The 26,977-nt window shown below is 47.4% G+C and overlaps 1 protein-coding gene across 2 annotated transcripts in view; it reads right to left on the bottom strand.

The window, feature by feature from the left end:
• SH3PXD2A (SH3 and PX domains 2A) overlaps nucleotides 1-26,977 on the bottom strand; it is a 246,157-nt gene that overhangs the window by 176,239 nt on the left and 42,941 nt on the right. For both annotated transcript variants that reach the window (XM_010589010.3, XM_064269355.1), the window contains exon 2: nucleotides 13,902-13,982. In XM_010589010.3, coding sequence (XP_010587312.1) covers nucleotides 13,902-13,982 — 81 coding nt within the window. The remainder of the gene's footprint in view (nucleotides 1-13,901; nucleotides 13,983-26,977) is intronic.

Raw genomic sequence — 26,977 nt, 5'->3', positions numbered from 1 at the left:
GAGACTATGTGGGCAGTTCCTGTCAGGAGGCAAGATGAGAAGGCAGAGGGGGACAGGAGCTGGTTGAATGGACACAGAAAATTCAGGATGGAGAGAAGGAGCGTGCTATCACATTGTAGGGAGAGCAACTAGGGCCACATAACAATGTATGTACATGTTTTTGTATGAGAAACTGACTTGAATAGTAAATTTTCACTTAAAGCACAATTAAAAAAAAAAAAGGAATGATTGTAAAGCATTCAGAAGGCACTACTTACAGTGTTGGGAAAGTAAAGGCACGGTGCAATATCCAGGCTGGCAGCAGTGGGGTCCTTACCACCCCAGGCCTGAAGCGTCAAGGAGAAAGTGGTTCCTAGAACTCAAAGTATCTGCCGGAGAGGGCCCCCCAAGAGGAGCTGGGTCCTTTGGTAGAGGAACACAGCCAATGTCAAACCCCAGTCCAGCAGGGAGGAGCAGGGGAATAAATACCCCGACCTCTCCCCTCCTACGCTTTGATTTCCTACCAGTGTCTCCCACTGGCCAACTCAACCAAAGACTGCAGGGCAAGGGAGCCCCACTTGTGCAGTTCCAGGGGCCCAGAGCAGGGTGAAGAAGGATGAAGAGAGGATCTGGAGGGACTAAAAGGGATTATGCAGCATGATACCCTGGCAAGGAAGTGGCAAAGCCTCAATTTGAACCCAGATGGATGTAAGCTGAAGCCCTTGCTCCTACCCGCCAGGCCATGGCACCCCTGCAATTGTCCTGTACTCTTTGGAGGTAACCAGATTAGAATTTCCTAGTGATGTGAGCAGAGTGCACTAGTTCAGGTGCATCACCTCAAAACAAGTCCTGGGTCTGCTCTGTACCTGTCTTGCCCCTCTACTCTGAAGCCTGAGCTCCCCACCACTAATTTCTCGGCTTCTGGTCCCGGTCTGTTCCATGCTCCAGTTAGTCTGAGTCTTCCCCCCCCCCCATTGCCCACACCCTGAGGGGTACACACAGAGGGGCTTCCCTCCACCTTCCACTGGGGATTCCTCCTCAAAAGGTTCCAAGACAAAAACAGTCGCGTCTCCTTGGAGAGCGAGACAGGCCGGCCTTCACCAGAGATGCCCTCGGGAGACGCGGGCTGGGCACCGTCTGTCTGGGTAGGAAGAATGGCCGGCTTGTCATGCTGCAGAACCACTCTCAGCAGGCATCCCAATGCTAGCCCATACACGCAGCCTTCTGCTTCCTGTGTGGTTTGATTTTTTTTTTTTAAGGTATATCTGAATGTGGCCCATTTAGCCCCAGGGACCCCCCCCGCCTCCATTCCTAGCCTCCTCCCCAGCCCCACACCAGCCCTGAGCTCAGACTTCTAGCATGGCTGAACTGGCCACTTTGTTCTGCCGGGCACCAGATAAACGCTCTCTAATTAGCAGACGGAGCCAAACCCTGGCCAGTGTTGGGGGCTTGTCTGCTGGCCAGCCCAGAGCATTAATTTCCTGCAGCTTGGAAGGGCCAGGCAAATGTTCACTTAGTCCAGGCCGAGCAGATACGTTGTTCACAGGAAGGAGCCTGGAGCCCCTTCTCTCCTCCAGGGGAGCCAGAAGGAACAGCACAAATAATCTTGATAAGAACGATACTTCAGTGATGCCCCAGGTGAGTGGTAAAGGGGTAGGTGCCTTATCTCCTCGAAGTCTCCCATCAACCCTATGAAGCAGGTTCTGCAATTAGAGCCATTCTACAGATGAGAAGGCCAGGACTCTTTGGGGTTAGGTAATTGCCCAGGGTCACCCAGCTGTAAGGGGTGGGGTGGAGGTGCAAACGCAAGTAAGTCTGTGTGATGACAAAGGCTTAGACTTCCATCACTGCAAGATATGGCCCCACTTATAAAGTTGGGAATTGGCACCAGGATTACCATGAGCCCTTCCGGAAAGCCTGATGTCACCCACCTGTGGAGGTCTCCCAGGAATCTAAGATCTCCTTTTTTCCTTGATTCCAGCTAATACCTACAATGGCCTTATCTGAACCAACATCTCTGAGACACAGGGACCTCAGGCCCTGTAATCACAGGGGCCGAGGTCCAGCTCAGTGTGGCAGGAGCTGACCAGGAGAATTATTGCAGTGGGCAGCTTGGGGCCACCCTGCTGGTAGCAGACTGCCTCCCAGAGGGAAGAACAAACTGTCTTCTCTTTCCTCCAACAAGCCCACAGCTCAGGCTCCCACAGCTCACCCCGGCTGTCCTACACGCCTAGCTCCATAAAAGTCAGAAGAAAAACCAACTATCGCCACATCAACAGCGGGGTGGAGGGGGAGAACGGCATGCCAAGACCTCTGCACCCAGATTGGGGCTATGCCTCAACAAGTTGGATGGGACACCCAGGCACGGCAGCCTGGTGGAGCGGTCTAGCCTTGGGTTGCTCACAAGGGTAATACGTACTCAGCATACTCTGCCCTGCCCTGTTTCCTCAACTAGCTGACAGCTCTGGCTCTGGACAAAGCCGTCGATCTGGCTCTTCCACTCAAGACGACCCTGATTTTTTTCCCTCCTGAGTCTCAAGTAACAAGCAAGGTGCCAAGACATAGCTGGCACTACTCAAAAGGTACCAGGATCAGCTTGAAATTCCCTCCTGCAGGAAGGGAGTGACTTGGTCATGGCTGAAGGTTTCGCACAGCTTAGACACACACAGAGCACTCACCTGGCTGCCGCCAAAGAGCTTCCTCCCCTTCGTTGTCCAGTTTGGAGGGGGACACTCTCCCCCCCCCACACTTTCCAGCCAACTTTACGATTGATTATCCAAAGAGGAGTAGATGGGGGTCCAGTGGGAGCAAAGCTGAGTTTTTTAGGTCAGACCTTTGGGCCTGGGACCAGAGGAGAGAGGTGACAGAGGCGGCAACTCCAGTACCAGGCTTCCCTGACGTGACACCCAACACGCCCCAACATGACACCCTTACACTGGGTAAACAAGGTGTGCAGCTCCGAGCAGTCACGCCAGTGGGTGTGACCTGACTCAGACGCTGCCCTGGCATAGCTATGGTGTATTATCCAACAATGAGAGGGGGAGAGAGGAAGGGCAGTGGGCAGGAGGTATGGGCCAAGCTCCAGGCAGCAGCCCGATACTGCGAAGGAGCTGCCATCCAACCCTCCTGAGAGTTAGAGTGGAGACCTCTGAACACCATACAGGCAACTCCTCCCCAGGGAGGACGCATGCTTCCCCTTCCTGCTAGGAGGGAGCTCTCTGGCTGATGCAAAAGCTACCTGCCCTCACGAGTCAAAAATAGAAGCAGGACATCTGGGTGGGAAGCTAGAATTCCTGAGAGGAATGAACTAGAAACTAGAGTGCCTGAGCTCTAGTCCTGCTGTGACTCGCTGGTTGTATAATTTTGGCCAAGCCCTGTCTCCTCCGGGGGCTCCTTTCCTTACCTGGCAAATAAGGGAAATGGACTAGATCAGAGGATAGCCAATCAGTCTTATCTCAAGGTGCCACTGCCACTTGGTAGTAAATGCCTGAAGATAATTTTTGTTTGTTTGTTTTTCAGAAAGAGTCTAAGACCACAGCTGGGCTCATGATCAATTAATAATGTCTGCCAGGAGCACGAAATGGGAGAGTGGAATGATCAATTAATTACGTCTGCTGTAGACATGAGATTGGACAGTGGCAATATGAGTGCCAGATACTCATTATTCTGGTAGATGATCTTTAAGGGCCTTTTGGTTGTAAAACTTCACAATTCCACCTCTGTACATGGTTAATGCTGGTTGGCAAACATGTAAGATACTTGCACACAGCTGATTTCTCCTCTCTCAAGAAACATTCTCATTAGCCTCCAAGACCCACAGTACCCACACTCACAAGACTTCACCCAGAAGTTTAGAGCAGATAAATAGTACCAAGGTTTAATACTCACAGGACTTGCCAGCTTCTCTTACAATTTTCCCCAGTGTCTACAAAGTAGGTTCCCCCAGTGTGCGTAAACCCTAGCCTGGCCCAGGAGATGCTGAGGGATCAGCCAAGAGTAGTGGAGAGAACAAAGTGGCTTCTGACTTCCCACTGCACAAAAGAGGGCCTAACCTGACAGAACCTTATGTCCATTAAGAATGGATGTCACTAAATTCCCTGGGCCTAGGAGGCACATGCCTGGGTACCTGCAGCCCACACAGCAAGTACACAAAGGTACCCAAAAGGGTGCTCACAGAGCAAGCACTTTGTGTTCCATTGCCGTTGAGTCGATTCCGACTCATAGAGACCCTATAGGACAGAGTAGAACTCCTCTGTGAGGTTTCCAGGGAGTGGCTGGTGGATTTGAACTGCCGACCTTTTGGTTAGCAGCTGAACTCTTAATCACCGTGCCACGAGCACTCCTTGTCTGTGTAGGAACGATGAATTTCCCAAGCAAGTCTTCTGTGTGGTGAGTATCCCAAACTCTGGGCTGCTTTAGTGTTCAACAACCTCCTCTCCTCCCTTTGTATCACAGGCTCTGCCTGGGTGGAAAGTCTTGACTACAGGCCCCGGTATGGGTGGCTGTCAGGACCTGTGCTTGCTTCTTTAGTTCCCTTTATGCACAGATGTGTAGAGGCCCTCCCCCAGACAGTATGTCCCGCTGCCACCACCCGCCTCCGCTGCCTCTCTCCATCTGTTTGGGCCGGGCCCTGAGTCCCCCGTGTGTACACGGTTCTTCCACTGCAAAGGAAGGGATCACTGCACACTTGGAAACTCAATCTGCTTGGAGGGGAAAAAATAAACCCACCTTTTCCCAGGGCCCTCTAGCCAGACCAAGTAACCCCCGGATTCCAACCCAATGGTAAACATGGTAAACAGCATTCCCTTCCTGAGCCGGCCTCACCCTCACTCTACCATTTCTCCCAGAATGGACACTCTACTGGTCCCCAACACTCTCGGTGGGACCCGCCAAAGGGGAAATGGGGACAGACACTGAAGGAAGCTGGAGTTCACCCTCAGGCCAGAGGGGCAAGATGAAAGGGAGGCCGCTCCAGTGGGCAGGGGCAGCCCGTCCCAAATTCCCAGGAGCCACTGGAATCCCAACAGAGGTCCCCTGGAATCCTTCTATGTTCCATCAGATGCCTCTTTCTAGGAGCAAGGAAAAGCTGCTGACCAGTTAATTGCTTTTTAAAAAACAGTGTTTTCCTATCTGTATTGCTGGAAGGAAGGTGGGCTGGTAATTAAACTACGGAGGTTGAAAGCAATTTACTTCTTATCCAGGAAGCCCTTACCACCACCATCGGCTTCTCCTGCCCAGGCACAGACAGAGCTAGTCTGTGAAAGTGAGGTTTGTATTTGTACCAATGGGACACAGCAAGAAACTTCTGCCTCCAGAAGGTGGGGGGATCTCCAGCTTTTTGCTCTTGGAGTTAAGATTCTTTGAGGCTAACTGGTGAGGTTTCAGCTTCCATGTCTGGAGTCTCCATACCAGTCACTATTCTAAGGGATTTACAGGGATTGCATCATTTCATCCTTACGATTACCTTATGAGGCAGATATTTTTATTATTTCCATTACAGATGAGAAAACTGAGGCAGAGAGTGGTTAAATAACTCACCAAAGGTAAGTTGGTAAGTGCTGGAGCTGGTCTTCGAAGCCAACTATCCTGGCCGTGGAGTATATGCCCATAACCACTGCATTCCATAACTACGTGGTTTCGTCATGACAAAAGAAACACCCCAATACATAATTCATGTGTTTTCAGCAATATTCAAATACAAGATTCCAGTTGCACAAGATAATCCAGACAGGTCCCTGGAGCTTGTTGTAATGGGATCTAAGCAATTACATTCCACAGGAATGACCGACAATGATAGTCCAAAGTCTGAGGTAATGTGATTTGAGTCCTCATTTTCATTTTCTTTCACTTGTTAAATATGGCTTAATATCCCTTTTTTTTTTTTTTTTTAAGTCTGTGTTTTCTGTCCTATTTTGCTGTAAGAACCTTGAGAGGCATATTTCATTTTAGACCTCCCACTTTTCTTACCTTCCCATAGGTGTCCTTTTAATTACAAATTTTTAATTTTGCATATAATATGAATACATTCTTCTTTTTTTAAAAAAAAAAAAGCAAACAGATAAATCTCATGTTCCCCTCTGGCCAAGCCCCAACCTCATCCGATGTCCCTAACCTCCCTCCAGAGATAACTCTATTATCAATTTGGAGTACATTCTTCTAGATCTTTCTAAAATATTTACTGGCTATTCTGTATATGTATCCGCAAAAAATATATATCTTAAGGGGCTTTTTGCATAATTGTTATCACACTGTAAATATTGTTTCAAAACTTGTATTGTTTATTCATTACCACTTCTCGAAGAGCCAATCACAGAATTACATTTGGATCACTCTCATTTATCTTAACTGTTGTACTAAGTAGCATGAGAACACCAGTTTACTTAGCTATTCTCTGTGGATGGTCATTTAGATTGTTTTCCATATTCTTCATGGCTAATGAGACGGGGCCCTCATTGCCTTCCTGGAACTCGTGACTGATCTTAGTCAAGATCAATGTTCTCCTGTGTCCAGGGGGTGTGAGCAATCAACGTGACTCACAGCACACAGCAGTGCCGGAAATGGAACTGCCACACCAGTGCAGGAAGCACCAAAACTCTCTGGAACCCTTGGTATAAAATCATTCTTGACTCTTGGCAAGTTACCTCCCCAACTTTGGTCCCCTAGCTTTTAGACTAGGGTCAGTGCTCACAAAGGATACAGAGCTTTGCGTGATGATTAAAAGACAGCATGCCTGCAAGAGAGACCCTTTCCCCCTTTTCTGTTCTCAGACTGATCCCTGGCACATACATACCAGAGTCACCCCAGCCTGACTTCAGCTGAGGCTTGCTCAGGACATCAAACCAAATAAAAGTTGATATAAATTTAAAATAGAAAAATTAACACAATTCTTTACCTGCAAAGTAAGAAGCTCGGGATAAGAACTCTTCTAATCCTAAAAATGCAACGATTCTATAAATCCTCTTATATTCTATCAAAACACACACACATATTCCAAAACCAGTTATTAGTGATTCAGGGATTATAGTTTTGTTCATCCATCATTAGACTGGCTATCTGAGAGCTGAAAAGTGTGTGCCACCCTGAGTAGAGCTAAGTAGGGAGCCTAGAGAGATGAATAAGAAAGAGAGAGAAAAGCTCTTTAAAATAGCTTAAGTCCTTTAGAGCAAATGAGCAGATTTGAACAACCTCTTTATCTTCCAAGCAATGCGGGGGAATAAAAAGAGCCTCTCCTGGCTCTGATCAAATATTGACCCTGTGCACTAATTGGCTGGAGTTCAGACTGAAGGGCCAGCAGCACCTTGGAGCCACTGTTTGCTGAGCAATTAGTCCAGGCCATCATCTTGTAGGTCAGATTGTGAAACAACCCTCAATGGAGCTGGGGCTTCAGAGAGCCTTCCGGTCCTTCCTCGGCAGGGGCCAGGTCATGGTGGAGACACTTAACAGTGAAGGGGCTGTGCAAGAAAATTTACAGATGCTGGAAATGTGGTCTAGCCTCCAATAAGGAGGTAACTTAAGGTCTTCTGCTGCCTTTCACCCTCCTCCTCCTCCCCTTAACTGTGCCCTCCAAGCAACCCAATCCCTTTATAACCAAACAGGCCTCAACATCAGACCCTGACCTGACCAGCTCTCTCTGGGACAGGTCCTTTTCCTGATCAGATAGGGCTAAGAGATGAGTTATTTTTGGAAGAAACCAATTTCCCCTCAGAGACCAAGAGCCTCACCTCTTCCCAAGCTGGGATCTGAAATGCCCTTGGAAGCCCTCTGTAGAAACTGACCAGGTTTCCAGAAGCGGTGTTTAGAAAGCTGTCAAATTGAAATGCTCTGTTGATGGAGTCAGTCATGCTGGAACATAGTCTCCCTCTTCCTGCTGGGGCCTCAGATGACTGTAGAGGGAAACTGGGGAGGGGGACCGGGAGGGTGGCAGAATGATCTGGGGTAGGCATAAAGCTGGATCAAGCCTCTGTGTGTCCCAGTCCCAGAGGGTCTAAACCAGCGCCGTCCAACAGAACTTTCTGTAATGATGGACATATTCTAATCTGCAATACCCACTAGCCACTGTGACTATTGAGCACTTGCCATGTGGCTAGTGCAACCAAGGAACTAAAATTTTAATTAGTGAAAATTTAAACAGCCACTATGGCTAGTAGTGGCTTCCTCAATGGACAGCACTGGTCTAAAGCCTCTAAATCCAGTGATTCCCAGTGTGCAGGAAGAGGGGCTAAGCTCAGTGTGCAAAGGAGGCAGAACCACTGGGTGGGCCTGAAGGCTCAAGGCAGAAGACATTGGGACAGAAGCAGGTCTGGGGAGGAGCACGGGGTCTTATCCTGGTAGCCCTGGATGGATTTCCGGGGCATTAGGAGTGACTGACAAGGTTACTAGAACTGTGTATGTGCGTTCATGCATTGGTGTGGGGAAGAGGGTCTTTTGCTTTCACTAAAATCACAAAAGAATTCAGAAGAATTCCTGATCTCAAAAGTAAAATAAGATAACTCACTGATCTATCAGTTAAACTCGCTTCTTCAGAGAAGTTTGCCCTGATCCCAGTATAAGGCTCCCCTATAATATATCTTATACTACCTTTCTTTGTAGCATTGGAATTGTATAAGATTTTATATATATGTGTGTGTGTATATATATAACTAAAATCTTCATCCCCAAACAAGCTGTAAGTTCCATAAAACAGAAACCAGATCTGAGTTGCTCACCACTGTTTGCTTCTCAGAGCCTAGCTATTATTGCCTGGGAATAGGCAGGCACTTAATATTGGTGATGGATGGATAGATGGATGGATGACAGGAAAGAAGGGAGGATGAACAAACTCGGGACACACTTTACCCTCATAACCATGATTCTCAAAAAAAAAAAAAAAAAAATCCCACAAAAAGGGGTGGGAAGGCTGTATCATTCAAGGCTGCTGTCCATGTATGAGCATCTTCTTTGTCCCTCCGTCCTGAGATGAACTCTTTCATCCCTCTTCATTTCATAGCATGTTGCTTGTACCCCGATCTAGTATTTATTTCATTTATAGTGGACTTAACTGCTTAAAAGTCTGCTTTTCCCTCTAGACACAGACTCTTGGAAGGAAGGGACCTTCCTTCTCAACTTTGTGTTCTCCAGCATGTCCTCCACTTCTGCTCTGCAGGAGCAAATGTGTTAGAGGCCGTAGCATAGGCTAGCCCACTCGCACCCAAGCTGGCCTGGGCTACTTATCTTTTTATTTCTACGCTTACCACTCATACACTCACAGCTAGAGCAGAGTTGCCAGATTTAGCAAAGAAAAATACAGGATGCCCAGTTAAATCTGAATTTCAGAGAAACAATTTTTTTTTTTTTGAGTGTAAGTATATCCCATGTAATATTTGGGACAGACTTATACTAAAAAATTATTCACTGTTTCTTTGAAACTCAGATTTAACTGGGCATCTTGTATTTTATCTGGCTACCCTAATCTAGGGCCTCGGAGCAGACAGCCAGTAAGTGAAGTGTGTGTGGGGTGGGGTGGGAGGGGAGTACAGAGATAAATGTATCTGCTCTGTACAGCCCTGAGCTTCAGATAAGCATGGTATGAGCAGCTACCAGGTTATCTGTGTTTCTCTCCCCCAACTCCTTGACTTCCCCCACCCCACATGAATAGCTCCCCACTGCTCCATGACAGTTCTAAGTACTCTGTCGAGGATTTATGAATGCCATGGGTCACCTCAAAGGGACAATGGCCCTCCTCCAAGCACAAACCCTTCTGCTCCTGCCTCCCGCCTATCTGTGGCCCCTCAGGGCTGGCTGCTTGGGAGTACGCCTCAGCTTTTTCATGCCTAAGGAATTGCTGAGCTCCACACACAGAGCTGTTAGGTCCTGGCTTTGAAGATGATAACCCAGTGATGTCCAGTCTCAAATCTAGGTCTGCACAAAGGGGAGGGGAAAGGGCTAGGTTGATGTGAAATCTTCATGGACAGCAATGAAAAAACCAGCTATCTGCTATCAGCTCTATAACAGAGCATCCTTCAAATGCTTCCTGGGTGCTCGAGCCTCTCCAGGCTCATTGACTGTGGAGTGTGAAGGGCAGGGTATGGCTTGTCCATCTCCCTGTTTGCCTCACAGAGGGGGATGTAGACACTGGGGGGAACGCGTGCTAGTCCAAGTGAAAGTGAATCTGCACATACCCTATGGCCCTCGACCCACCACCCAAGGAGGGTCAGGGATCGCCCAGTATCACTTTGTACAAGATTCCCATGTTACATTAGAAAGCACAGAGTCCAAGTCCTCCTCTGGGTAACATAACCTCCACCAGGAGAAAATGACACCATTTGAAGAGAAAGTATGGGGATACCCATGCTGGATACAAAGAAGCCAACTAGTGGGAGGGAGGGAACAAAGGGGTCTATCAAAGGGGTGGGTGTCCAGGCCCACTGCTATTATCTGAATATCATGTATAAACTCCCCAGTGGTGCCCAAGTAGTACAGATGTGAATATATGACGAATGACCTAAGCTAGTTTAGCTCAGTGGTTCTTCGCTGGGTGCCCAAGGGGGTCTGTGAATACCTACCATTGTAAATAAAATTGTACATAACCAGTTGCCGTCAAGTCAGTTTTGACTTGTGGTGACCCCATGTGTGTCAGAGTAGAATTGTGCCCCATAGGCTTTTCAGTGGCTGACTTCTTGGAAGCCGATCAGTAGGCTTTTCTTCCAAGGCACCTCTGGGTGGACTCGAACCTCCAACATTCTGGTTAGTAGCCAAGTATTTTAACCACTTGCACTATCCAGGGAGTCCCAGAATTGTACATACACAGTCTTTTTCTGGGGTGAGGGCTTCCACCAGCTACACAAATGGATCTGTGGTCTCCACAAGACCTAGAAACATGAGTTGGTGGAACCAGTTAAGCAGCTTCCTCCAGGCTGGCTTAGTGGGCTCAGGACTTCCACGGTTCCAAAGGTAAGTCTTATCCAAAAATGGGAGGAGCAAAATGTTACTGAAAGCACCACGCCTGTGGGCCATGCCCCATTCCCAACAGACTCCCATTCTGCCCAAAGGCAAACTCCAGAGAGGCAGTGTCAGAAGCTTCCATGACTCGGAATGTTCTGACACAGAACTGGGACCAGAGCAGCTCGTCAGTACGGAGTGAAGCAAAGTGAGGGAGCAACAAAGCAACACCATGATAGTAGGTGCTAAGCACCCACAAACCTTGAACTATGCAGCCCAATGTCTTTGTCCCGTGGTAATACCAGGGTAACTCAATATACAACTAAGTATCAGGAGAAATGTGTATAAACTCACTTAATCCTCACAACAACCCTACAGGGCGGGTACTATACAAATCTCCATTTTTCAGATGAGCCTAGAGGAGTAACCTATTCAAGGGCTCACGGTGACAGAGCCAGTAAACCAGCTCCAGGCAATGTGTCCCCAGCACATAAGCTCTAAGCCACTCTCCTACATAAACCAAACCCACTGCCGTCGAGTCGATTCTGACTCGTAGTGGCCCTATAGGACAGAGTAGAGCTGCCCCATAGTTTCCAAGGAGTGCCTGGCAGATTCGGACTGCCGACCTCTTGGTTAGCAGCCATAGCACCAGGGATTCCACTCTCCTACATAGCGTCTCAGAAAGCTGAGCTCTGACGGCGACCAATGACCGGAAATGAAGTTAATTATTCCATTTGTAACTCCCCTATAAAACCAAAACCAAACCCGTTGTCTTCAAGTTGATTCCGACTCACAGTGACCTTATAGAACAGAGTATAACTGCCCCATAGGATTTTCAAGACTATAGCTCTTTATAGAAGCAGGCTGCCACATCTTTCTCCCACAGAGCGCCTGGTGGGTTCAAACTGCCAACCTTTCAGTTAGCAGTTGAGCACTTTAATCTCTGTGCCACCAGGGCTCCTTAACTCCCCTGTAGAGGCCGCCATATTGAAAACAGTGACCCTGGAAAATAAGTAAGGCTTTCCAACATGAACACCACTAAAAGTCATCATGGCATGGGTTCTGTAAAATGGGTTCCCAAAGATGTTACTTGGCCCGAAGGTTAAACTCTGATGAACCACCCTCAACCCCTTCCCACACTGCATCTGCAGGGTGGTGATGGCTACAAGGACAAGCCTGGCCACACCCATGGCCATTCCAAGGCTAGGGCCCAGCACATCTCACAAGCTGCTCCATGCTTATATGTCTCCTCTGACACAAAGGAAAAGAGCCCTCTAGGCAAGGGAGAGGTGGGGTGGGCTGCATTCCTTTCTTGTGAGATTCTGTAACTAGGGAGGAGGTAGGGGGCAGAACGGAAAGAGGGGCAAGAAACATTCTGATTTGGGAGTTTCCGCTGATTTTGGACCCGCTTCAACTCATCAATGAGTCTTTTCAGGGTTCCCTCTCCCCAACTGAGTTATCATTTCCTGTCCAGTACACTACACCCATTGATGTGGTATCAGCAAATCCTACCAGTTCATGCCTGAAGGACCTAAGGAAATTGGACAGGAATTAAGGAGGAAAGAGGAAGGAGGCAGGAGAATAAGGAGTGGCCTTTAATCCCATTTTTTTTAATTAAGAGAAGATTTTTAATACAGGAAGTTGGCTTTGGCTGTTCTCATAGGAAGAGCAATTAAGGACAATGGTATAAAAGTCAAGTACTAGGAGGCAAACACACAAGGCTTGGTCTCTCCAAAATGACTCACCACCAAAGTTCTGGGCAGGAAAGAGTGGAACCCTGATTGTGAGGTGCCAGGAGTCAGTGTCCGTTTGCATTTTTATTGGCCTAATCCAGGATCATGGTCTTAAGGAAGTATCTAGAACAACTTGGCTTTCCCTTCCTAGTACAGGAAGGGTTGTTATCCAATTCACAATGATTCTCCTTTCTCTAGTACTTGCCTCTGATACACAGAGGTGGGTCGCCTAGTGGCCATGTCTGTGCTACATGACCTTCTACCCCTGGCCATATTGATTGGTTCAGAGAGGACATCAGACTCAAATCAGTCCAGTAGGGTCTTCCTTGGGATTTTTCAGTTTGGAACTGGAAGGGAGTCAGTCTCTCTACTCTTGGCGGCCACAAGACATGAAATTTGGGAGCTGGTGACAATCAAGTTCCTCAGGGTGTAGGGGAAAGGGTATGAAGTAAAAGAAGCTGAGGACAGTACCCAGAGGGAAGCAGGGACAAGACAGGGAAGGCAAGGGAGAGCAGCCCCTGGTTCTAGGTGTTTCTGCAGTCCATTCCCTCACTACCCTTTTCATTATCTGGTCAGCTGAATAAGCTTCCCCAGCACATCCCTCCAACCAAGTCCCCTTTTTGGCTAAGCCAGTGTGAGTAGAAAGCTATCATTTGTAACCAAAGGAGGCCTAACTAAAGTAGTCTGTATCGTGGAAGTGTCTGGAATTACACCGATGGGACCCATACTACTATCTCCTTGTGTGAACATGTATATCAGACACACACGCATACCCCACACACATACTAACATTGAGGCAAGAGCCTTTTTTGGTTAGACAGACATAGTATTATGCCCAGTTTGTGTCTGCACTTGAAGAAACTGCTTATTTTCTGTTTTGGTTTTCTCTGTGTGTTTGCTTTTATTTGCCTGCAGTGATGTGGCGGCTTGTGTCTCACCCTGGTGTTTATAGACACATGTCTGCTCATGCACACAGCACCCACACCATCCTCCTGCCCTCTCCACTGTGGTTTCCTAGCCCTCGGACAAAGGAGGATGACAAAGCATGACTATTAAGACCACCTAAGGATGCCAACAAAGCCCAGAATGTCTGCCTGCAATATCCCAGACTGAGATAAGCCCAGCTCAGCCCTCAGGTTCCCTCATCTGTCCCTCTGCTTCCATCTACCTCTGACCCTGAGAGATCAGTGAGGACAGGAGAGGGGCCAGTCCACCAGTGACTCTGACCACACTGGGTGGAACTGTGCACAATCTATGCTCAGGCAAACTCACCTGCAGGTCAAAGAACTTGCTGTACCTCCGGTAGATGGTCTGGGAGGTAGAGTCGGACCAGGTCACATTGATGATGTAGACCTATAGGAAAAAGGTAAGAGCAGGTGAGCAGGTGACCACAGCTGGACATCAAACTGTACCAGGCATCGTTTAACATGAGGGGCTCCATGGCTAGGCCCACTCTTTTTCTGATCTCTGTCACCAGGGCTGAGCACCGTGTTAGGTACCATGTGGGTGCTATACCAAAAAGCCAAACCCATTGCTGTCGAGTTGATTCTGACTCAAAGCAACCCTACAGGACAGAGCAGAACTGCCCCATACAGTTTCCAAGGAGTACCTGGTGGATTTGAACTGCCGACCACTTTGGTTAACAGCCATAGCTCTTAACCACTATGCTATCAGGGTTTCTGGGTGCTATACATGTATGTCTAAATATACACATACAGTCGTCCCTCAGCATTCACGGGGGATTGGTTCCAGGACCCCGCGGATATCTAAATCTGCGGATGCTCAAGTCCCTTATATAAAATGGTGTAGTATTTGCATATATCCTACGCACATCCTCCCCTATACTTTAAATCATCTCTCGATGACTTATAACATCTAATACAACGTAAATGCTAATATAATCTCTTCACTGCAATTGAAAATTGTTCTGGAAGGTGGCCTTTCTCTTCTATGACTTTCTGGAGCTCTTCTGGGAACGCTGATGCTCCCGTGATCCTTAAGTTCTTGAGGCCAGAGTGCTTTATAGAGCTAGCCAGCCATCCCTGACTAGCCTGAAACTCCTTCCCAGTCTCCTCAACCCCTCACACTTAGCCTTTGAGGGATTGCTTTGACCACTTCATTGCTATGTAGGAGCCATTTTTTTTTTTCACAGAAACAAAGGGTGTGCACAACACAAGTAGCGAATGAACGAGTCACGAGGCGAACAATGCTCAAACAAACACTGCTGGAGAGAGACTGAGGGTCTGTGAAATGGCGGGAGGCTACAGCAGGGTACGCCTACACATCATGTCATTCACGTGAATTCAGCGCAGTAGTTAACATGCACAAATTCAAGTTTTGCTTTTTGGAACTTTCTTTTTTATATTTTCTATCTGAGGTTTGTTGAATTCACGGATGTGGAACCAGTGGATAGAGGGCCGACTGTGTGTGTGTGTGTGTGTGTGTGTGTGTGTGTGTGACACACACACATATATATACCTACATATGCATGTGTATGTCCACACGCATGCACATATATCTAGAGGGGCACTGAATAAAATGCCAAGGATGATTATTTTAGCAGGGCAGAATTACAACTGGTTCTAACTTCTTTTTGTTCACATGTGAACATACATGACCGGGTCATTAAAAAATAATTTTTTAAGGTAGCTAACTTCCACTAGACCAGTGGTTTTCAAATGTCAGATTCCACCAGGGGCTCTTCCAAAAATGCATGTACCTGGGCCCCACCCTTGGGAATTCTGCATAAGTGGACTTGGGTTTGGGGGGCTCTGTCATCTATATTTTTAACAAACCAAAAGCAAAAACTAAACTAGTTGTCATCAAGTCAACTCTGACTCATGGTGACCCCATGTGTGTCAGAGTAAAACTGTGCTCTATAGAGTTTTCAATGGCTGTGATCTTTTGGAAGTAGATTGCCAGGGCTTTCTTCCAAGGCGCCACCGGGTGGACTTGAACCTCCAACCTTTTGGTTAGCAGCCAGGTGTTTAACCATTTGCACTACCCAGGGACTCTAACAAACAACCCCAGACTATTTTGCACAGTTGATCCTCAGAACTCACTATGAAAATCACTTCAGGAGACCATATAAGCCTTTCGGAAACACGGAATTCGGCTCAGTATCCCTAAATCTTAGGTCAGTGCCTGACACTGAGCAGGCACTCAGGAAACATTCTGCTCTGTTGAATGACTGAACCGGCCCCCTGTACGAGAGGTAGATCTCCAGGAGAGGTACTAGCGATTGGAAGATTTGCAAACTTTTCTCTTTGGGCTCCTTACAATGAAGGCATTTCAGGGCCACTCTGTCGCCCAGTTCCCTGTGCTCCTCAGGCTCTCCAGGCCTGCTACCTCAGGCTGCTCTGGAAGGCTTGCCTGACCCAGGAGGTGGGCGGGACTGCCCCTGAAGAACGGGAGAAAGCCCCTTGCCCACACAATCTGACTCCTTTCCCCAGGAGTCCTGTCACTTTTACCTGAACCCACACCAAAGGTCACCTCCTAGGAGAGGCCTAGGTTAGAGGGCTGGGTCCCCTCACACAGCCTCAGGGCTATCCTGGTGAAGTCCTGTGGTACCTGCTTGTGATGTCTCCGGTGTGTGATTAAGTGAGAGAACTGATGGAGAGACAGTGAGACTTGTCTCTCTTCTTCCCTCAGAAAAGAATGAGGGCTGTAGATCCATAGTGGGCAGACACTTATCAGAACCAGAACTCCCCATCAGGGAGCTTTGTAAAAACTCAGGTTCCTGGACCTATGTCTAGTGCTTCTGATACAGTAGGTCCAGGGGAACTCCAAGAGTGAGAAGAACAAAGCGGCCAGGGAAGCTAGGGGTCTCGACCACAATGAGAGGAAGAGATGTTAGCAAAGGGGAGGAGCAGTCAGATGCTGCCTCTGGACGGGCTGAGCTCTCCAAGAGGCCTGGAACAGGGTTTGCACGCAGGGTGGGTGAGGCTTTGTGTTTGGCTGCTCAAGGAAACGACCTCTGACTCCAGTCCCTTCTCCCAGTGGCGTCACTAGGGTTGGTGTCACCCAGCGTGTCACCCCCCCCATGGCCCTCCTCCCATACCAGACCGTACAGAATCCTTAGGAATGTTTTTTTGTACTCTTACTTGTAAATCATAATTCCAGTAGATCACTCCTTCTTTTCCTTTAATTACTACTTTATTCTCAAAAAAGTTGTTGATATAGGTTCACAAATATTAATTATCAGAATATTGCAGCTAAAACACCAGAAATTTTGACAAAATCAGTGACATTGGAAAATGAAAACAACAGTGTATGCTTGTAGCACACGCAGATGAAACATGAACCAAAGTGTCACTGTAATTGGATAATGACAGGTCTGACCAGAGGGCATTAGAAGACTCAAAGTAAAGTAGCACAGAGTTTTCGCCTTGTAGGTATACTCATACATGTAACCTGGGCTTACAAAAAATGTTTTTGTTGTTATAACTAACTACTGGGTTATTATTATAAAAAATAATAAATTTGTACTAAAACACTGCACAAAAATTTTATAGTCATTTTGGTGTCATCCCCTCTGACAGTAACACCTGGTATGGTCCGCACCCCCTGCACCCCCACTACTGATGCCACTGCCTTCTTCCCTCCTATCTCTAAGTCCCATGGTGAGTGTTTGTTCCCAAATGCAACCCCATAAAGCCAGGCAAATAGGATTAAGCATTGCCCCGCAAGACAGGGCATTTATGACCTGTTTTATATGATCCTGGCAAGAAAAGCATAAAGTAAAAGGCCACCCCCATCCTCACTAGCCCAAAATGAACTGGTAATACACGGGACATGCTTTGTTTTATATCATACATAAGTATAACCCAACAAAAACCCAGTGCTGTCGAGTCGATTCCGACTCATAGCGACCTTATAGGAGAGAGTAGAACTGCCCCATAGAGTTTCCATAGATTTCATATAATAAATTGTAGGAACTATTTAGTTCATGGTTACTACATGCCAGCCCAAGGAAAAGCAGTTATGTGCATTAGCTCATTTAACCCTCAGTCCAATGTCCTCTAAGGCTCAAAGAAGCTAAGTAACTTGCCCAAGGTCACACAGCCAATAAATGAGGAGCAAAGGACCTGACCCCAGCTCTAGTTGAGCCTAATCCTCGAGCTCCTAACCACTCTGGACCATCTCCCCATACCTAAATTTAGCAGTGTGGACATTTAAATAAAACTACACCACGACTGAATGACATCGTTTAAAATAAAGCTTAGGATTGTCTGCAAAGTCTGTACACCCCTTGCTTAGAGAATACGCCTAGCAGAACATGGGAGAGCTGAGACCGAGAAAAAGACTGGACTTGGGGGCTCAGACAGAAGTCAACAGTTAGGAATGCAACAAAACCAGACCAGCACAGACAGACCCCTCATACACAATCACATTCACAACTGTGGCAGGGACTGTCTGGGATTTCATCAGGGGTATAACCCACCCCACTCCACTGCTGTCTGGATTGCACCTCAACATTAAAAAAAAAAAAAAAAATCCTCACAACTGGACCAATAAGCAACATGATAAACAGAAAAAAAGATTGAAGTTGTCAAGGATTAAATTTTACTTGGATCTACAATCAATGTCCATGGAAGCAGCAGCCAAAAAATCAAACAACATATTGCATTGGAAAAATCTGCTGCAAAAGACCTCCCGAAAGCGTTAGAAAGCAAAGATGTCACTTTGGGGACTACGGTGTGCCTGACCCAAGCCAAGGTATTTTCAATCGTCTCATATGCATGGGAAAGCTGGACAATGAATAAGGAAGACCGAAGAACTGATGCCTTTGAATTGTGGTGTTGGCGAAGAATACTGAATATACCATGGACTGCCAGAAGAACAAACAAATCTGTCTTGAAGGAAGTACAGTCAGAATGCTCCTTAGAAGCAAGGATGGCAAGACTTCATCTCATATACTTTGGACATGTTATCAGGAGGGACCAATGAGAAGGACATCATGCTTAGTAAAGTGGAGGGTCAGCGAAAGAAAGTAAGATCTTCAATGAGGTGAATCGACACAGTGGCTGCAACAATGAGCTCAAGCACAACAACGATGTTCAACAGGTCAGTGTTTCGTTCTGTTGTACATAGGGTCACTATCAGTTGGAACTGACTCGATGGCACCTAACAACGACACCCCACTGCTGACTCCCAGCTCCTGGATACCTAACTCCTGCTGGAGACGTCTCCCCTCCCTATCTGTACCTCCCCTTCCCATCTAGTCCTGGATGGTGAAGCACATGCTGCGGGCACACCAGGTGCTGCCTCCCTGCCCTCTGGCCCCACAGCTGCACCGTAAGGAGCTCCAAGTGGCCTTGGCCTCCCTGGAGAGAGCTTGACGCTCGCCTGCTGGCCATTAGACAGCAGCCTTTCTCCCGGGCCAGCCAAGAGGGGCCCAGAGGAAGGGCTTAACCGAGGCTTAACAGGATCCATCCTCCATCCTCTCCAGTAATTACAGGGCTTCCCTTTACCTACCAGGGAGAATTAATCACAGATTCACAGCCCCTAGCAGCTGGGAGGGTTAAGTGAGGCCTCTTGTTTTGCAGAGGAACCTAGGGGCAGAGATGGTGATTTGCCAAGCAGGGGCACAGCCAGGTGAGAAGCAGCATGGATTTTGGAGTCAGCCACACAGGGCTCTTCTTATCAGCTGTGAAACCTCAGCCAAGCCTCTTAGACTCTCGGGCTCCTCCTCTATACAATGGGCACACACTTCAGAGCTGCTGGGCCTGATTGGAAGGTTTGCTCACCCAGTTAGCAGCAGAGCTAGGACAGGAACCCAGACCTCCCAACTCCCAGTCTAGGACATCAGCCGTGCACAACCAGAGCATGCCCCCTTTAGACAAATCCTTCCAACCTTTACGTTCAAAATAGTTTGAAAAGTCACAGGGAGTCCTCTCTCTTTACCCGAACCCACTCCAAAGACATGCCATTAGAAGAAACAGCCACAGGCCTTGCCCTAAATCCTGGAAAGGCAGAGTGAAGGGGTGACAAGAGTCATCCATGTGACTCTTGTTAGCATGACCACCAGTTACATTTGGCTCCAACACATGGCCATGGCCAAGACACAGCCATGTCTCCCCAAACAGAAGCATTTCTTTCCTTGCTCAGCAAAGGATTGTTCCTGCTAGTTTTTTGCCTCCCACTTCCTATGCCTTCAGGGAGCATGAGGATGGCTTAGGAATGGGGAGCAGGAAATGAACCCCTATTTCCAGGTTCTCCCAAACTTCTAAGATTTGCCAGAGGCTCCCTGCCTACCCTCCTGAACAAACAGTCTAGATATTGGGTCGAGGATATTGTCAGGGGCCTCCCTGAGGATAACCCCAGAGATACATGGACAGTCTCCAGGCCCCTTTCTTCTCATCTGGGCTCATCTGCTTTCTTCCAAACCTCAAACATCCTAGATAATTGTTGCAGATGAGGAATGGATACACAAAATTCCAGCCCAGCTCACACTCTTCCTCCTCTCCCTGGCCCCAACATCACAGCTTCTAAAGCCTCCAGGAGCTGGCCTGGAAACGCTAGTGATAAACTGCGGAGAAGGAGCAGGTGGGGAAGCGGAACAGGGCAGAGGTCATCTGAGGAAGCCAGCTCTGTTTACCGAGCCTGCATCAGGAGCTCAGATAAACTCTCCTTGGTCTGCAGGAGCAGTGAGATAACATTACCCAGCATCTGGTTCTCAAGAAAGGTTTGGCTATTAAACATCCTGCTTCTAAACACTCTACTTGGAGTTATGTTTCCTGGGTAGAGTTTCCCTTCCTTTTGGATTTTAAAAGCCCATGGATTCGGTTTCCCTCATCTTTGCCATCTCAGGCAGATGGTAGGCATCTAGGAAGCTTCGCTAGAGGCCAGCAACTGCTTCCAGCTTCCCCTGGGCTAACACAACCCTGAGGAGCCCCAGAATCTCAGGTTCTCCTGCCATCTCACCCTCAATGAAGGAAGTTCTCCATTGAGGGTACAGCTGTGGAAACTCTTGCTAAACACCCATCACCATGCCTCAGTCGGACCAGCACACCCCTCTGAGGCCATCTTGGGCCACCTTCCGTCTGCTCAGATCATTAGGCTCAGCAATGGTTGAGGCTTCCAAATACATTCTCCCCAGTAGGTACTTCCAACCTCTATTAACCTTGCTCCTTTGAAAAAGAAAATGGCCTTGATGCAAATCTGTCCACTGCTCAACTCAGAGCACCAAGAATGAAGCCCAGCCCTGTTCCTATGGAGAGATGTCCATGATCAGATCTGAGCTGAGACCAATGAACCCAGCAAATTTATGGCCTAATCATTCCTGGAAGGCCTAGGACCTACCCTGTGTTTAATTAGAAAGTGCTAGTAAATATCTGTTGCTCCCTTTGCTGATGAAAAGTACAATTAGAGGCAAAGGAATTAGGGGCTGGGGAGGGAATCCTATATTCCCAAACACTTTGGCTCAGTTTACTGAGGAATGTCTTATTTTCCCTGGACTCCTGCCAATTACCCCTGGCCCCAGGCCAAATGGAAACCCAATGACAATCTTCCTTCACTTGCTTGCACCACCATGGAGTTGGGATCAGCTGGCTAGGACTGGGGCCACTACATATAGTTGGGCAAGTTGCCTGGCTGGGGATAAGAAGGGGCTGAAATTTAACCCATGCTCTGCCCTCTAAATTGCATACTTGGATTTGGGGCTGCAGCCATGCAGAGAAACAGCACCCTTATTCTAATGCACACATGGGCATCCTGTGGGCTAGCAGTGGCTCTGACCAGGACATGTCATCTTGCTCCTCTTTCTAGGGCTCCTGACTTCACAGTATCTCCTCAGGACCCAGCTCTTCAACTTCCCCAAATTTTCTGGAGTCTAGGATGGAGGGATGCCTAATGTTTGGGACTGAGTGCTAAAGAAAATGGCCCCAGAAGTCAGGATAAACATAATCCAACAGCCAATAAAGGGAGTTTACATCTTGGGGTATGGTCACTGCTCTGGTTTCCTACTGGAGAAGTTCATCAAGCCAAGTTCCTCTTCCCCAAGAAAATGAGGCCAAAAAAAAAAAAAAAAGGTACTAGTCAGCATTAATCTTTTACTTAGAGTCTCCCACGTACTAAGTCCTACCATGGAAGAGGTGGGGGGCATAAGTCTCAAATTATGCCAAGCAGATCCTCATGATCCAGGACACCCAGGAGGGAAGAGACCCCCAGGGGTTCCTGCTCTGTATGCAATGGCTACACAAAACACTGGGGCAATGACCCATCTCCTCCCTGCAGGGGCTCTACTGAACCCCTTTGGAAAGCAGTACAGACTCTGGGTGTTGAGACCCCTCTTGACAACACTTGGCTACACCCAGACAGAAAGCCCTCCAGAATGCCAACATTGACCTTAGCAACTCTGGGCCCATCTCTCATGGTGCTTATAGGCTGTTTTTCACGATTAGCTAGTTATTATATTTGTTTTTGTTTGCTAATGGTTGGCTTGGAACAACTCAGCACTTGACACACGCTGTGTCTGTCTCTATTTACATGGGTCAGTCTTGTCTCCATGCCCAGGTGTTCCTATCAGCAAAGACTGTCTTCCCCTTCTCCCATGAGGCCTGCCAGCTGAATAATGACTGGCTGATTTTTTTTTTTTTCTTTTTTTATTGTACTTTAGATGCAGGTTTATAGAACAAACTAGTTTCTCATTGAACAGTACACATATTGTTTTATGACACTGGTGAGCAACCCACAACATGTCAACACTCTCCCTTCTCAACCTCGGGTTCCCTGTTACCAACACTCCTGTCCCCTCCTGCCTTCTAGTCCTTGCCTCTGGCCTAGTATGCCCCTTTACTCTTGTATTATGGACCTGTCCTATCTTTGGCTGAAGAGTGTCCAGTATACCAGTTACTAAAACACAGAAGCTGCCACTGCTGATCTGAATGGAACAGGCCCTTCTTTTGGGAGAAAAGGGCTGTTTACAGAGACTCAGAGGAAGGGACCATCAGCACACTCTACTGTATAAAGCACCACCTGAGTGTTTGGCAAGTACCCATAATACTCAGAGCTGCCTTTGTTTGCATGAATCACAGTCCTCATTATTTATTTAATTTGGGGGGCAGTGGTTAGGCAAGAGGGTCTGGGGGAAGCCTCCATATTAGTGGTGCCTCCATTTATTACTCTGAAAATGGGGGTAACAGCGGTTACCTCCCTGTTGGGGCTGTTGAGAGGACTGAGTTAATACTTGGGCTACCACCACCATCCAAGTCTCCTCATTAGAACAGAAGCTTCCTGAAGGCAGAGCCATGGCACACAACGCTTTACACTTAAGAAGGGCTCACTTAGTGCTACCTAAATAAATGAACAAAGCAAACACAAATGCCAGGTGGGTGCCAACCTGGTGCCTGGTTTTGTGCCACCTTAAAGAGAGATGAGGCAAAGTTCCTAACCTCCAAGCTGCAGCAGCAAGATACACAGGGGCACATCAAGGAGGGAACAGTGTGAGATGGAGTGATGGGGTGCCAAAAAGCAGGACTCAGAGGGGAGCCAAAGCAGCATTGGCATCATGGAGGAGGAAGACGGCTTTGCAAGCCCTTGATGGATTTGAATTTCAGCTCCAACACTTTCTTTGCTGTATGAGTTTGGGCAAGTCCCTTGGCCTCTCTGAGTCAGGGTTTCCTTTGCTGGAAAGTGGGGTTTATAATGGGCACTTCCCATTAAATGTGACGATACACACGCGCACGCGGCACAGGGCCTCACCCATGGTAAGTCCTCAGTGAACATTAGCTATTTAGACACCAAGGCAGAAGGAGGCGGCGAGCTGACTTCTTCCCGTTTGCCAGAAGAGCCTCAGATCGTGACACCATGAACAGGAGCAGGGGGAGAGCAGGAAATGGGACACGGGGACATGGACAAACACACACACATGCACACACACACATACGCATGTAGCTACTAATAGCAAGCTGGGCCTGGGAAAGTAGAAAAGCAAAAATAAGTCTGCTTCCCAGGGCCAGGAAAACAATGGCCATCCTCAGGAGTGCCCCGCTACAATGATGGAAGTGGTGTGGCAGGCTCCTCCGGGGTTGGAGGCTTTTCTTTTCTTTTTTCATGTTTCCTGGAAGGGAAATGAGTGTATAAACTAGGAGCTCCCAGGATTCACAAACCCTGTTGTTGAGTGCTGTTGAGTTGATTCCAACTCATAGTGACCCTACGGGACAGAGCAGAACTGCCCCGTAGGGTTTCCAAGGCTGAAATCTTTACAGGAGCAGGTCGCCAGGTCTTTTCTCCTGTGGAGTGGCTGGTGGGTTCAAACCACTGACCTTTTGGTTAGCAGCCTAACACTTAATCATTGTGCCACCAGGGCTCCCTCACAGACCTTACGTGGACCTTAAGAAAAAGGTTCGGTAGTCAAAGTGCTGTCCTGAAAGTCACCAGAACTGGAAGAAAAGCAGCCTACGGGGTCAGTTTTTACAAACCTTTTTCATATATGCACAAGCCCCTGGTTTCATCAGGAATAACAAGAACGATAATGGCCACAACCATTTATTGAGCACTTTATTCCATTCCAGGCATTGCTAAGCACTTTATTCAGATGATCTCATTTAATCTTTACAAGAATTCTATGAGGAAAATATTGTGATCAACTCTAGTTCACAAATGAAGAGACCAAGGCCAAAGGTCAGAGGAGTAGCCAAGTGCTGGAGCTCAGGTTCAGACTGGCTGTTGACTCCACAGCCTGACAACTCCATTCCCTTTGATAATCACGCCTTACCACCCAGAACAAGACAGAGTCCCTGCCCATAGGGATTTGCCCTCAGGTTCCAATCCACTGCCCTGTCCGTTGGCTGCTTCATGTGTAGGTGATCTATCAGTGAACTATTGATGCTGCCCACACAGTAGGCAGGTAAGGACATCTGAGTGAGGATAGTAATCTATTTTGCATGGTTTAGAATCAATCAGATCAGCTCTCTGACAAGTTATTACTCTCTCTGAACCTCATTCCCCATCCATAAAATGGGGATAATAATACCTGCCTCGTTGAGAAGATGTAGGAACTTAGCCACGGTGCCTGGGACACTGTGGCTGCTCAATAAAACCTACTCCCCTTCCTAGCCATTCTTCCCCTTCAAAGGGCCCAGCACAGTCTCTGGCCCTGTAAGAATTTTAGCTTCATCCCCTACAAGGTCTGGGGGCATCAATTAGCCCCAGGCTTAGAAAGGAGCCCATTTTGAGTTTCCAGAGTTCTGGGCTAGGTCCTCATTGGGACGTCCTCCAGAGTAACTGAAGGGCACGTGGCTGAACCGTTGTACCTTGACCACAAGTCCCTTCAACCCTGCGCCTGGCCCCAGCCCAGTTTATCAGAGCAAACCAGTCTGACCACCTTGAACCACCAGGTGCTCCAATGGAGAGGCCCAGCAATGGACAGCAAACATCCTGAGTAATGCCCAGCAGCCAGGGAGGGTGGCAGTGTGACCACATTGGACGAGGAGGAGGCTCACCCGAGAAAAACTCTAGATGCTCATTGACATTCAGGAGCTGAAGTTCTGGAAACTTGAAACAAATGTACTCTCTCCTATACCATCAAAAGAATTACCTTCCTGGGTTTCCAAAGGGCCTGGACCAATCCAGTGGATCTAGAAAAGGACTAAAAAGGAGGATTCCCATTCCACGCACTCCAAATCAATGATGATCCAGACCCACTGACCTTGACACACATATCCTGCAAACTCCGTCATCACACCCTGGAGGTCAAGGCAAAGGTTAATGTACACAGCTTGGTTTCCTCTTTCCGGGAAACACAGTGGCTAGGGAGGCCAGAGGCCGGTGGCCTCCTCCACATACAGCCTGCAGGGGAAGTGACCCCAGCATTTCCTCCCCACCATTTGACATACTCACACCTTCCTCTCTGCTGTGCTCAGCAAAGTCATCTTTTGACACAAGGCAAATAGCTATCATTAGGAACTTTGCTGCATGGGGTAGACTGGAACAACCTTTTTTGAGAGCATTTTGGCAATCTCTAGCCACAAACATGCATTCCCTTTGATTCAGCAATCTCACCTCTTAATAATTTACTTATGTAGGTATGCAAATATATACATATGTTTCCGTATATAAAGATGTTCATTGCAGCAGTGTTTATAAGAGTAAAAAATAAGGACTATTTGAATGTCCACTTATTAAAAAAAACTTTTAAATAAATTATAGTTCATACATGAAATGGAATACTATGCATCTGTGAAACATAAGGCAGATCTTTACATATCATTATGGGAAAATGTCCACCGTACACTGAGAAAAGAAAAGCAAAACAGGTTACAAAACAACGTGTATACAGGCAATCCCCAGGTTACTACTATCCTACTTACGGACAACTCAAACTTGCCCTTTAATGTTCGGTTAATTTGCCCTCACTTTGAAACGACTGAACCAACCCCTACTTGCAAATTCTTCAGCATAATCACCTTCACGTGCTGAACGTGTAATTTTTAAATCATAAAAAAGGCTTTTCTTGCACTAAAGGCTAAATATGAACCACGTGCACCTATTCCGACTAACCTACAAATTTGACTTAAAGACACAGGAACGGATCTCATTCGTAACCCAGGGACTGCCTGTATGATTACATTTATTTGGTATGTGTACGCTCATGCCTAGACACGTGGACGGTTAGTGTGTGCACATGTATCTGCACATAAAAAAAGTCTGGAAAAAATACACCAAACCGTTAACAGTGGTTATTTTGGAGAAGGATTTACTCATTCTTGTTGGGCTGTAGGGAATTTTAAGTTCAATGCCAAATTCTTAAAGCCGAGGTTTGCAGCCCTGGCACATTACAATCACCTGATACCCTAGCCCTGCCTGCAACATTTAAGTAAGAGTCTTTGGAAGGTGGGTTGGGCATTGGTATTTTTAAGAGCTCCCAAGGTGATTCTACTGGTTGTTACAGGGTTGAGAACCACTAAGCTGGACCAACATGAAAAAGACCACTGGACCACCTGAAAAATACCATTTAAATGCAAAGCAATATTGTAGTATGATATGTACTATTAACACTCAACTATGCCTTGAAGGGTCTAGTTAGGAAGTTTGTACTCAGTACTTTTTCTCAAAGTTCTATCTCTGGTTTTGGAGTTTACCAGCCCAAACGGGGAAGAGAAAACAAGAGACTCAGGTTATTACTTCTGGGCTGTGGCTGTGTCTTAGTGTTCTTTGGCAGCCTGTGACCACCCAGGGCCTACTTCAGATTCTAAGGGGTCAGATTCCAGCCCTTCACAGCTCCAGAAGGAACAGGTAAAAGAATCAGAGGTGCTCAACCCAGAGAAGGCATTTAAGAGAGACACACAACAGCTGATTTCAAACAGTTAAATAACTACCAATATGAGAGGTTCAGCTCCTATCCA

The sequence above is a fragment of the Loxodonta africana genome, chromosome 16, assembly GCF_030014295.1.
Source record: "Loxodonta africana isolate mLoxAfr1 chromosome 16, mLoxAfr1.hap2, whole genome shotgun sequence".
Classification (NCBI taxonomy): domain Eukaryota; kingdom Metazoa; phylum Chordata; class Mammalia; order Proboscidea; family Elephantidae; genus Loxodonta; species Loxodonta africana.
Note: the sequence above shows the minus strand (reverse complement) of the source record. Positions and strands in the feature narration are given on the sequence as shown.